At 40.3% G+C, this 14,470-nt stretch overlaps 1 protein-coding gene across 1 annotated transcript in view; it reads left to right on the forward strand.

Moving 5' to 3' along the window:
• LOC118405978 overlaps positions 1-14,470 on the forward strand; it is a 29,875-nt gene that overhangs the window by 11,730 nt on the left and 3,675 nt on the right. The window contains exon 2 of the mRNA XM_035805832.1: positions 12,917-13,058. Within this exon, the coding sequence (XP_035661725.1) occupies positions 12,923-13,058 (136 nt within the window). The 5' untranslated portion in view covers positions 12,917-12,922. The remainder of the gene's footprint in view (positions 1-12,916; positions 13,059-14,470) is intronic.

A 14,470-nucleotide genomic window follows, 5' to 3' on the forward strand; every position in this document is an offset into this window, starting at 1 on the left:
CATAAATAGAACCAGCTTCTCACGAGTTTTAGTTTTCGAGATGACGTCACCAAGGCAAGGCCCCCTAGCTCGACTAACTGGTTAAACTGCCTAATGATGCCCTGGTCTTAGAATTAGGAATTGTGTGGTGATCCTAAAATTGAATATCACGTGTTGTGATGGACAGTGTAGTGGTCAGGGTGGTCAGTGAGAACCTAAACATTTGCTGGTGGTCCGAAATAAATTGTTTACGTACAGAAACGGAGGACAGATAGGGCCATGGTCTGACGGACGACCTGTGACCTGAATCTGTACACAAATGTCGAGCTGTCAAAACGGACTCATCGTCACAAAATGCGAAAAAAATATGTCGTGAAAATGATGACCTAACCTTTCGTCTTTCGACGAATGTCCGTACTAAAAAAAAAATACTAGTACTGTTCAACAAGTGTTTGTGGTTGTACAAAGAAACCAAATGGGGGCACTCAAAATTCAGGATTGCAATATGTGAAGCACTGTAAATGTACAAATTCCGCTATTGAAAACAGCGTAACTCGAGGAGCTTTGCCTAGATTCGGATACTTTATAGTGCGGTAGGGGTTGGTTGCGAAAACGAAGGTCAACTATTAGTAACTTCAATAATGAGCCCCCTAGTTGCTTTCTAAAGTACTACAGCGGAAATTCCGGTCTTGATATGTGGTCGGGATTTTATAGTGGTATAGCTCTTTAGGCAGTGGTGTACGAGGCTTGGCCTACCCTAGCAAAAAAAAAAAAACTCAAGTCTTCAAATAGCTCAGTGTGTATTTTGGACAGGGTAAAGTTTACATAACCGTGACCCCTGACCCGGACACCGCAGGCTTTTAATGGCTGACCTTCGTTAACCTTCCGCCATCTTGAACCTGGTTGTCAAATGTCATTGGCAATGAATGGCAACAGGGCAGAACCTAGCTAGACCTTCCTGTTTAAACTGTACAGTATGTAGAACTGCAAGTCTATACACCGTAGTTACTGTACAAAGAGCATAGATTGTACAACGATCTTTCTTTGTTGGGTGACCCTCGTCAACCTTCCACCATCTTGAACCTAGTTGTCAAATTTTATTTGTAAAGAATGATAACACGCCAGAAACTAGAAACTGTAAGATAGAACATACACTGTAGTACATAGAGCATAGATTGTACAACAATCTTTCTTCTTTTCCGTGCTCTTAAAAAAAGCAAGGTCGAACGTTTGTCAGAATCCAAAGTTTTATAGCAGTCTGGGGGCTACTGTAGCATACTGAAGAAATTTTAGCATTAACATCTGTAGGTACAAGGTTTAGTTCAAACATATAAACGTTAGAGGTCAAGTAAAGGAAGCAGCTCCAAGTCGTTAATTTTTTATGACTTCCTTGGGGCTCTGTACCTGATTAGAAAGTCCCAAGTTTATTTGTCTCCGTGTTTTTGGTTGACTGGGTGGTATAAGAAATTGAAGAAATCTAACATATCTCTTCCGTGAATGTTTAAACAGGTTGGTAAGTCACTAAATAAAACATTCTTTGTACAAAACTAAGTTTTCATATTCAAATCAGGGTTTGTGAACACCGCATTAGCTAATATGTAGATATATGCAAATAATTTACGTTTGGGACCGCATCTGTAAGCAGCGACACCTATGCTGCAGGGCAATCTGAATCAGTAAGAATTACTCTGAGGAAGGTGACAGACGGTCACCGAAACGTTGGACGAATAAAAACGTTTCTAAAGTTGTGTGCAAAATGATATTGTTATTCTCTAATACATCTAAAAGGAAACTCCCCCCAACGAAAAAAGATCACCAGTGAAATATGCGTTCACGAGCAATGAATTGCCTCTATTCCATTACACGTATAGGATATAGCAGATAACGCCAAACACTGTAGACGATGTTGTCTGTTGTGTAGATGTAACCTCACATGGTAACCATTAGACAACGAAATGGAAACATTGAATGATTGATGAGACAAGGTGACAAGGTGACCACACTAACTACGGTACCAATGTCTGGTTACCTCCGTCAAAAATGGAGGTATTGTTTGTAGCATGCCTTTGTGTGTATGTGTGTGTGTGTGGGGGGGGGGGGGGGGATGTCTGTCTGTGTTTCCGGATACTTGTGGAACAGTGTATATGTACGTTTACACACCGATAGTTTCATTAGCCAGTTGACGCCACAACATTAACAATATGTGGACCTTACCATTGTGTACTTTTAAAAACTACCAATCCGACTGTTTCTTGACCTTTCAGTAACAGACATGCTTAATTAAATGCCCTATTGGTACTACAAAGGAGCCCCGTAGGGGTCCTGCTATATGTACATTGTAAGGAAACTTATCTCACAATCTTAAGATCAAAAACACCCTAAGCCGTTCCCATAACGGTAAGGTCACTTTCTCACAACACAAGACGACAAGATAAGATTGTTTTGAAGGCGAGTCTCTGGACTTATTTGTCTTGAAGACGTCGTGATGTCTGGTTTGTATGGGTGAAGACAGGAAGGCTGACAGCGTGGACATGGCGTTTGTTTTCTAAAGCAGGACAAACAAAAATGTTGAGGAAAAGCTCTGACTGGTAGCAGACTACTGGGCATCTGTGTAGTTTCATGTTTCATATGTAGAACAATGGGGGCATAAGGCACATGTTACCCCCTTATTGTTACCCATTCAGTACTGGACTATACAACGTATTTTTACTGTGTTTCGTAAAGCGGGTATTTCACAAAACTGCACCGATTTGCTCGAAGAAATTGCGCCAATTTGCGATTTTGTGCCATTTTCCTTTACGGTCACACTGACGTGTAAAGGGTTTGAGTATGAAATCCAGATGAGCCATAACTTTATTCGAAATCGTAGTGTTGCCACCAATGCACAATGATCAAAACTTTGATTAAAACAATGGTTAAAAAAGAGATTTGCTGTTGACCGTTTTGTGCCGTATTGCGTCCATTTGTGCCATTTTGCCAATTTCTTGAAATTTCTTCAAAATTTTAGCAAAGTTCCTGCGACAAGTCGGCGCCAATTTGCAAATGTATTTTACAATTTGGCGAAGTCTTTTCCAATGCTTGTACAGCTAGCTACCTAATAGTCTTTGAGTCGTATCATACGAGCCCACTTCACAGCTGTTTCGCGTAAGGGTTGGGTACCAGAGGTGGCCAAGGTTGATAGGTTGTGATGCCACAGCGAGTGATAAAGACTGACACGTAGCCACAACTGTTTGTGGACCTTTGTCTAAAGTCCTGCACCAGTCTCTGTAGCGACAACGCCGCAAATAGGACCCCGTCTCATACAGTTTATTTGTCTTATGAATAGAGGTGACCTCGGACTAAGTACTCTATCGTCAGTTCTCAATAGGTAATTGTTTGTCCTTTCCACAAGTCTTTTAAGCCTCAAAGTTTCTCGTACCACTTCCTTTTAGCTGGTAAATGTCTTTCTCAGACTTCGCAAGCATCAACGCTGAAATAGAATGTGTAAAATTTAGTATGTTAAAATAGAATAGAATCAAAGAGTAGGGTAGAATAGATCTAGAGTAGAATAGAATAGAATAGAATAGAGCAGAATATAATAGTAGGGTAGAATAAAATAGTAGGGTAGAATAAAATAGAGCAGAATATATTAGAATGGCGTAGAATAGAATAGAGTAGGAGTAAAGTCGGACAGAGTAGAATAGAATAGAATAAAATAGAATAGAATAGAATAGAATAAAATAAAATAGAACAGAGCACAATAGAATAAAATGGGATAGAGTAGGATAGAGTGGAATAAAATAGAGCAGACTTAAATAGAATAGAACAGATTAGAATAGAGTGGAATAAAATAGAAAAGAGTAATATAGAATTATAGAATAGGATAGAATATAATACACTACGATGCGCACACCACAGTGGCAAGCTGATGCAAATAGAGAGCTGTCGTAAGATTAAACTGCCGCAAACTGTAAGAATATGTCGTAACATCAAAGTGTTGAAGAATGAAACTTTGCCTGGCAAAACACATCTAAAATCTAAAATTTCCTAGGGTGCTAAATTCTAAGCATGCTAGTGGAAATGACGCTTCACACACTACGATGCATAAACTAACAATCTTGTGTTGAAACCAAGAAGCAGTTAAGATTGGCCTGACCCAACCTTAATTTAAGACGCGTTGAAGGTATGCTTATAAATCTTCTTAGAGAAAAAAACATGCCGCAACAAGACAGTAAATTGTACCTGTCTGGAACAAGGTCGGTTCGGGGCCTGGGTAGTGTTCTGTTGTGCGATAGTTTATTGCATGTTGTGGATAGAAGAACAGCTGTTGGCTTTTCCCTTTTGTGGACAGGCGGGGTGAAGGCTAAGGCTAAGAGAGGATCAAGCCGGTGGTTTGCATGAAAGTTTATTTTGAATTGATAAATTTATTATGGTAAATTTCTTCCTAAGATGAATTGTACTCACCGGAATTTTCGACTGACTCAGCTGTCTGATACAGTTACCGTGGACACGTGACATATCGTACGTGTGACGTCAGCGATAGGTCAAAGGTTTTTGGAAGTTGATATCGCCATCCGTCCCGGTTCAATGAAGTTGGCGCGCGTTGATGAAACTGGCCTCTTCTGTTCGGTGATTTATGTATAGAGATCTAGGAAAAAGGAATTATAATTTTATTGGAATTGAAACAAAAGAGTATTCTTAAAGCGCTGGAATTTCTTTCAATCAAAATCTATTGGCAAGAGTTTGAAGAAAGACAGGTGTAGGCTGAATAGCGAAACAGGCAAAACAAAGACTTCAAAAGATCACGATTTCGGAAATTAGAACACTGGCTTCTGGCTCTAGGAATCAAGTCTTGTGATACGAATGCAATATGTTGGGCTTCATTCTAAAGCAGCTATTCTGGAAGACGAAACGGCAGCATATGTCGTGTCAAGACCTTTCTCCTATATGTACATTACATAGCTTTTAAAGACTCTTTGATAGTGCGGTAGTATTTCAAATGGTGTAACATACACGTGTAGTGACAGATCATTAGCAGTATTGGTACACGTAGATCACGACCTTTTTCATACCAGGTGTCTTGTATACGTTTCAAGACGTCTTAGGAAGTGGCTTTCTTGTATTTCAGAAACTTCTTCCAAGAAGGAGTGACAAGTGACCTTGCCAGTAATGATTTGAAGACGTTTTAGTCCCATGCCAATGAAAACATGGGTTATTTATAAGGGCTATTTTTATACACTTATAATGTGTCCCCTGCCATACTTACACTGCATTCTAGTGCCTTTATCAAATCCTTGCCACCTGTTTATACGTCTAAGACTTTGAAATACCGACTATACGGAGATACCACAACTTGCACATTAGAGCATTGGAGACCATTTTAAGCTTTTGTCCCTTACTAGATGCAACGGTCTGTTCTGAAAAGTCCATAAGTTACATATTTTCGTATTAAACTAGTACTCATATTACCTTTCTGATGTTTGAAGTGAATTCTACTTACAATTTCCGAGTATATGTATCAGTTTCTAGTTCTAACCGTTAGGTCATGTTGATTTGATTATATGGATGACATCCGCGCGCGCATTAATTTCGTCCATTTATGAAAAAAAGTTTTCGACCATACTGTGAATCGTACAAAGAAGCTCCAGAATAAGCCAAAATATGCTGTATGTTGAAACAAAGGTATCATAAAACAAATACTAATGTCAGTGTATGCCAAATATAATTCCAAGGCCAAAGAACAAAAATGAAGAATCTTTTATTCTATATACCATACTCTGTGTGTTTAGTCATTTGTTCAACCGTCCTGGACACTTAGATTTCATAATAAAGGTAAATTTTTGCCAAATTGTTTTTTTATTCGCACATTCGCACCAGTTTTAGTGTTCCCAAAGGATGTTATCCATATAGTCAAATCAACATGGTCTTATTCTGCAAGAAAAGAAGTCGCTAGCAGCAGCATCACTAAGCCCCCTTAAGTCTGAGACATCTCAAGGCCATGAAAGAACAGTAAAGTTTGACCTCTGCACTTCCTTAAAGCGCCATGGTGGCATGTGGACCCAATGTTCTGCCAATTTGTCTAGTTTGCCGTCGCAGTATGTTTGGGTATGTTGATGAACTTCGCGTGAGAATCCCACAGCGCTGGGTTATATAAACACAGACGCTTCTTACGCCGATACCTAACGCTAGTTCACCGATATCCGCGGGGTAGCGTATATCCGTTGTGTAATAAAACAGGGTATCTAAGGATATTACTTCAGAATTTACAAAGGATATTACTACGGAAATATAATAATGCAATTTGAAACCACCGTGCATCGACTTGATATCTATAAACACACCGTTTAACGGATATAGCTTACCCCGCGAATAAAAGTGAACTCATGTTACATGCATTCATGAGTGCCATGAAGACCAATGTAGAGTATTTAACCCTCTTTCGACTGAAGTCTGTATGATCTCGCTGTGACCGTTGAGACAGGTTTCACAAATCAATTTTCTTTCGTTTTTGTGTTTTTTTTGTGTTTTTTTTTGTGGTGTTTTTTGTTGTTGTAATACTACATTTCGCATAGATATCCAAACATGAAACCACAAATCCAATTTTGGTAGCTGTATGGGTGCTCAAGAATCGCCGTCAAGAGGAAAGAAGGTCTTAGCGACAAAAAAATTTATGTACCTGTATTCTATGCGATTGGAAAGAAGTGAGAACTATAGGTACGTATTCCTGAGTCATTGTTAAACTATAGTCCATGTACCGTTAAAAAAACGCGAGTGTATGCACAGGACATTCAGTACAAACAACATGTTTCTTAGGTTGCTAGACAACAAATTTAACCTTGCAAAGAGAAGTGCAAAGAGTATTGGGCTGTTCTTGGCAAGGTCCCGATAACGACAAGTCTACAAATTCCTGTCCTGTATTTTTCTCCACCCCGCCACCCCCATAAAAACTGTTTGTAAGGCTGTTGCTTGACCTTAATTTGTCAACGAACTTGACTTATGTCCAACATACACAAAACTGATAAGATATCCTGAAGAGCAAGGTCACCAGATGTCAACTGTCCGCCATGTTGTTACATCCGGGGTATGACAGGCATTACAGCTGCCTGAAGTGAAGTTCATGACATTTGGGGGGGGGGGGGGGGGGGTTCCATGTATTATGTGTGATTGACAGTCTGAACGGTAGATCCACTGCTTATGTTGTAGTTTTAAAGGCAAAGTGTCGTATTACAGGTACATTTGTCTATTTAAACAGGACGTTAGAGGAATGACTTCCAATATAAAACACCAGCGGGAGTTCTGCCCAGGTCAGGTGCGCATGGGGTTTCTTCAATCACAATATCGTTCTGTCCAAGATAAAATAGACTTTAACTGTTTGAAATAAGGAGACTATACACACACCTAACGTTACACAGACAGTACAGTCTTGTTATACTGGCGCCAACAGTATCAGCTCCGAAAATGAACGTTGAAATCGTCTAATAGTCTTCGTGTTTAGTCTTATTGCCCTAATGAACAAGCTGCTAGGTGGGCAAACCTATATCCTTACATCAAAAGCTATCTATCGCTAAAATATCAAGACCATAGCATGGCCAAGATAAAAGGACATGTTTACAAGATATTCAGACTGTCTGTATAGTTATTCAGAAATGTAGTAAAGTGTTTTTTTTTTTAAATCGATCAGAATGAAAGCGTTAGAGTCAATTCCCACTTCAGGAAAAGTGATTGACAGCTGCAGCAGACGATACATCGTTCCCCGTACCCTTTCTTCCCGCCATGCTGTTCAGCCATGGCATTGCGATCAGGTTCCTCAACCACGATTTTCCCGCGTGTACAAATCAAGAATTTACCTCGGCCGAGTTGTCAGCGACCTCTAAATTACGAGGAGGTATGACCCTGATACCGACGAAGAAACTCTGCCATTTGTTCGTAGGCATCAGATTCATGCCTCCTCGTAATTTAGAGCTCGCTGACAACTCGGCCGAGCTAAATTCTTGATTTGTAAACGGGGCTTAAGGAACACAAAGTCTTGTGGAAGGAACGACCTGCATGCTGGGACGACATGCTCTCGTGCGATGTGGCTGTCAATCAAACGAACATGTAGCGAATGATAGCTTCGGTTAGGGAGGTCCCCTGGATGGAACCCGCGTTTGAGAGTGTAACTTTAGGGCTTATCCTGTACTTTTAATCAATTTTTTTTTCACGCAATATTTTACGAAATCGCTATTCGTGCTTTGGACGAATTTTGGAGTCAAAATCTGTCTCAACTTCCTTCAATTACACAAAAATCGGTTTCTGGTCTTGTGAGAGGAAAGACCTGCTGGGACAACATGCTCTCGTGCGATGTGGCCGTCAATCAAACGAACATGTGGCGAATGATTTACGCGCGCGGCAGGTGTCGTTTTATAAAGTCACAGGCCATCGAACCTTGGTGACAAGGAAACGAGGAAACAGTTTAAAACTATGGTATTTAGTACTAGTATTTCAACATCTGAGGTTAGGATAAAAAGACACACGCTATCCTGACTAAATTTCTCTTCTAGTAGCCCCTCCATAGCCCATTCTTAGTAGACCTTAACACACGTTTTAAGGTCAAATCTTACTTACATCATACTATTCAAATGTTCTTTAAACTCTCTTTTTATCACTTAAAAGCGAATCAAATACTATATGTATATAGCTATTAGGCGTTTTGCAATGTTGTCTCTCTGTTGGATAGCTGAAATTACGAATGTAAGATTTGTTTTGTATTTCTATATTTGTAGTTTGTAGTTTGCCTTATAAATTCACTGTACTCTTCGTTGCGTCAATTAAGATTCTTCTATGTTCAAAACTGGTTAAGTGGAGAAAATACGACTGTATCTTGTTTGGTTGCGTATTACACTTTATAGACATGCCCCCCCCTCCCCCCTTTGCCACGACACTAGAACACCTGCCAAAGCGCTATATATTACATCGTTAACCGGTTTGAACTCCGTTTAGTCACGATATGTTAGACTGTCATTCATTACACTCTTTTGTAGACCTTTTTGTCCCTATCCTAGATCGATTTCCGGAAAGGTTTTATACGGACTACGATGCCAAAATTCTGATTCAAGAACCATGGCCCTGCCAGGAGATTTTGCTTTCATTACTTTGTTGATAAGGTGGTATCTCACTCCACTTGGGGCACCGGTGCGACACTGCGGGGTTCGAAATATTACTCAACGAATTTCCGAGATTAAGAATGAATTTTCTTACGTTTTGTGCATTTTGTTGTCTTCTAAGTCATACTTTTACGTATTGCGCAATATCAAAATTATGAAAAAAAATCGGCGAAAATAACACAACATTGCCGCAGTGAACGAACCCAGCAGTGCCGCGCCGGTGCCCCAGGTGCAGTGAGATACCACCTTAAGCAGGGATACCAGTAAACCATTTAATAGTGATATCAAAATTTTAGACAAATGTCTAAAACGTTTATCGATATCTTTTCGCATCTATTCGTTTGTTCCTTTTAGGTAGCGTGCATATTCCAGTGGTAAGAGGCCCTAACTCTGGACCAAGAAGTCGTGAGTTCAAACCCGGACTGTGTTCCCTACCAGTCATGCAAGTTACTGAAAAGGGTTGCAATGCTAAGGACAGGACGCGAGCTTCAAGTCTCCCACCTCCAAAACGAACCCAACACACGTGTCGAGGCAAGGCCATAGTGCACTACCACCAGCTAAAAGAAAAGTTTCAGTTTAGGATGACTGTTTTACCCTTTTCTCATCACTAGTAGACAACTCCCCCGCCCATAGCTGTATAAGCTATCAGAGTGGGCAGATACAATTTAACCTTTTCAGACGTTTTACGAAGTTTCCATGTCCCGACAATTACAACATGGTGATAAATTGGGACTCCCACCATCTTCAAACTTGGCTTGGGCTCAGTGTTTCACAGTTCAGAAACTTCAGATACCTACTGTTTTCTGAGCTATTCGGTAGCCTGTTGATATCTTGATAATGAAGCGCCTTGCAGTTCCCAATAAAGTTGCCAGAGGACCCAAACTTAAACCCAATCATGGTTTAACACACTGGCTTTGTACTTAAAAGTAGAAGCTGCATATCCGGACAGATATGTTTGATCCACTTACACTTGGATGAACCCCTACTCTTTTCGGTAAGTGTGGTGGGTTCTTCAAAGTGCTCAATGTGTTGCTGTCCCTAAACACATGGCCTCCAATTAACGTCCTATCCGAGGGACGGCCCTAAGCGAAGCTACGTACTCATTTACACCTGATTCAAGAGAGGAAATTGTTGTTAAGTACCTTTCCCAAGGGCACAACATCGGAACTTTTCAGGGATTCGAACTCAATACCTCCAGTCACCAGAGTTAACAACCCTAACCACATGTACAAGGCCACCTAGCTACCATCCTCATGGTATCCCCGCACCTGTTCCATAACCCCCCTAACCCACAGACCCCATGGCCTGTATATTTTGGATACTAAACTGTTGTCAGGCCGACTGCCCTCTTGTTGGCATCACAAAGTCCAAACACCGTGCCCTGGCAGTGTTCCCGGCCCTGATAACCAGACCGCACCGCTGACTTCCAGTCCCTAATGGGGCTATCTTTTAGGACATGCCAAGTATTTTCACTACATCAGGAGACTTTGTGTTCAACTACCCTACTCTTTCCCAAATGCCGAGTGCTAAGCAGAGAAAGCTATTCAAGTATGGAAACGACACAAAAAGATTCTAAAAGTGGCATGGAAAAGCTTTGTTTGTCCATGTATTTCTTCATAGACGTTTATGAAAAGTGATGTAGTTATTCTATGAATTGCTGGATCTAAATGCATAATGTGGTTGCTGGTCTACAAAGTTAGTTTTTTTTACTATACGAGAAGGAAATTGTCAAAAAAAGACATACCGCAGTCATGAAAGCTGAGTACCATATCTAGTCTACAGGGTGCCAAACACAAAACGCACGTTTACCGTATTATTGATCTATGGTCCTTTCAGGAACAAATACGAATGGCCAATCGTAGAGTGTTCGTCTTGCATTCAGTAGGTCGTGAGTTCGATCCCCGGCCTGGTCATACCAATGACTTCAAAAATGGTACATGCTGCTTTCTCTGCTTAGCACTTAGCATTTGTGAAAGAGTATGGAAGTTTAACACACACCATGCACTACCAGTGAATTAGCCCTCTAGTAGTGATTTCATAAAGTTGTGTGGCCCAAGGTCTATTGAAACGGAGAATGGCGCCTCCCTATGCACCAACTGGTGACCTAAACTATAACAGCCGTTTTTCAGGATGACTGGTCCACCATTTCGGACACGTGCGTTTATTAATCATAAATCTATAGATATTATATTAAGAGATGGTATGTTACACTGAAGGGCTATACGGTCGACTAAACAATACTAAGCCCCAGTCTTGACTAAGAGGTCTACAGTGTACATGTGTTAACACAGATAGATCTTTTCTTGATCTTCGGGAGACACCTTAACTACTTGGCCACGTCTCAAGTCTCCAAGGAGCGTCCCACTGCCCAATTTCTTCGGTTCCACATACAAATCCATTCTTTACCCACATTGCTTGACAAGGTTACTTGAGGGGAAAACACCCAAACACATCACGCCCAAAATGTGTGAAAAGTTGGCCGAGATCCGGTCTTACTTCTCACGGTCTAGTTACAGATTCAAACAGTCCGCGGCACTGTAGTGTTGGCGGGTTACAGAACGGAAGACGTGCTGAGCACAAATTGTCTTACAGACAGCTAGACATCGTCTGAGGTGAGTTAGTGAGATCTTTGGCAAAGTACCTCTCCGATAAAATTTATTTCTTTTAAGAAAATTACTTGAAGTTGTTCCAAGACCTTTAGGCCGTCTAGATTTTAGGACAAATAACTGATATTATTTAGGAATTGATATTTTGTCCGGGGTCACAATGTAGAATGGGCGTATCATTACAAGTACTTAGTTTTACTCTCCTTGATTCATTGCGTGTATACGTAGAACACTTAATCTGACTGCTTTAGTGTTTTGTCAATGGTACTACATATCTTCTTTATGCCTTTGTTGATGACTTAGTATGAACAATAGATCACGTGGTGTTGTTTTGTATAGATCTGAACATACCAATACCTATTCTGGTGTCATGATATTCTCCAATTTGTATATCTCGCTTCTTACTTCACAATAATGTAAGTTGCAATTATGCTGAAGGTGGTAAGAGAAACAGCACTGTATTCTTTAGACAAAGAGGCTAATGGTTGTTTTTCCTCTTCTATTTCAAACAAAACTACAAAATCGTGCTTCAACCACTTTAAAGAAGAAGTGCTGGCAATCTCTCACTGTAAAATATGCCCTAGTACTCTCTCACTGTAAAAATATGCCCTAGGAAACTTGCTGCAATGTGCACTATGCACTACAATGTACTCTCCAAGCAGAGGTTAGGCTCCGGCTGTTCTTTTATCTTTTCCTTTTTTTACAGTTGGACATCAAGAAACATTACAAAACAGAAAGCCCGATAAAAACGACTAAAAAACGTAAAATAACCGGAGCCTAACCCCTGCTTGAAGGGTCTACGAACGAACATCAAACAATAGACCGCTTCTTTGTCGATAATTCAAACCATAACGACGACTTTGTGCTCCCTTCACTTGGAGTAAAACTTGATGCGAAAACATGACAAGATGGTTATCTGGGACCATCCATATGTTAACACATCTGGTATAGAATGACATATTGTATGATACAGATATGATATAGTGGAAACTAGTGATGAATTGTATTATCGGGTAAAAGTGACGGCATATTCTTGAATGTTGGCTCTATGAAATAACTTTGTATTCTGTCCTCAATTATCCCCATGTGTATCCCCTTAGAAAGGAATTTGGTCAATGTGTAAATAGGAGAGGAAAGTAAAAAAGATATGTCCGAATGTAAGATTGTTTCATAACAACAAATTCAAGTTTCTTTTGTTTGTGATTTCAGCTCAAGATGAACTGGTCTCGGCGACTGTTGCGCCTCCTGGCGGCTATCATGGTACTGCAGACCTCTCGGGCAAAGCCAAGAGAGCATTACAAAAAGGACGACTATGTACTGCAATGTGACGTCAAACCCAAGAACAAAACCGGTGAGATGAGGAAAAATAGACGACAAAATTTTTCATGAAAAATCCGCAAGGCCATAGCAAGTAAATTTTATGGATGCCATGCTCTGAAGACTACAAATTTGATGCGAGAAAGCGAAAAAATGACATGCCTAAATTTTCAAACGAGACACCATAAACGTTGTAACAACAATTGTTATGACAAAACATGGTATCGCTTTGATCAAACAAGTCTTCCTTCCCCCAAGAAGTACACAAAGTGACTTTTATGTGGTAGACTGGTATCACTAATTTGGAAAGTGATGTCAAGCTTACCACACAAGTGTCACTTGTACGGTTACCGAGTTAGTTTCACTTCTACAACTACACTGATGTCAACATGTACCTCACTGGTGTCACTTCTACAGTAAGTACAATCAGTGCTAGTGATGTCATTGATAAGGTCTACTTGCTGTCGCCTAAAGTAGAATTATGTGAGTGAGTGAGTGAGCGAGTGAGTGAGTGAGCAAATGAGTGAGTGAGCACTGTTGTATAATTCTGTGCGTGTGTGTGTGCGTGAGCTATTGAGTTGTTTCTGAAAAATGTTATTGTTGATCTTTATACTATGTACCTTTAGGTTATCTCATTGTTTCCATATCTGTGTATTTCATCTGTTATCAGAAACAAATGTAACACATTGTAAACTTGACATTTACTTCCGTTTAGAGGACACACTTACTGTAAGAAACACGCGTACGGCCTTTTCTTATCAGTCTGACGACAAGTTCTAAGGAGCTGTGGAAATGTCTTAGATGTTGTGCTGACTGTTTAAGACCGTTTGGACAATCTGAAACAACGCAGTTTCAATGTCAATAGCCGCACCAGACTGGTGTCAACTCTCCAGACAGCCCTCTGCATTCCTCAGTCACAACGCTAAACGATTGCTTAGCTCAACCATTCCGCTAGGTGGCGTTGTTAGTCAATTTGCAGAGGGGTTGATCTCCAAGCAGACCTTTGGACGGATGATTGAGCATTTTTGGAACTGCATGTATCGTGAAATACATGTCAAGACTACATCATGTCCGGAACAAGAGGTATATTGAAAACAAAATGCTATGATACAATATTCGAATTGATTATACAAATTCTCTCCGGTTTTGCATAATGTGTGATTCACTTTGTACATTTTTGTCTAATTAATTATAAGCTGTTCATACCCAAAGTCATAAAAGTCTGTTATTCCTTTCTTGAGTTATACTTCCCGGAATCTTATAACACTAAAAAAATGACCATAGCTTATTCACGAGATATCAAAACATGAAGTTCAGTTGTAGGGCCAAGGGAAGCCGCTAGGGGCCTAAAATCTAATAATTTTCGGTTTTCGTCACACCCTACCGACACAACAAGTATGAAACCAATCCGTCCACCCGTTCTTAACCTATCTTGTTGACACACAG

Source organism: Branchiostoma floridae, chromosome 18 (assembly GCF_000003815.2).
Source record: "Branchiostoma floridae strain S238N-H82 chromosome 18, Bfl_VNyyK, whole genome shotgun sequence".
NCBI lineage: Eukaryota > Metazoa > Chordata > Leptocardii > Amphioxiformes > Branchiostomatidae > Branchiostoma > Branchiostoma floridae.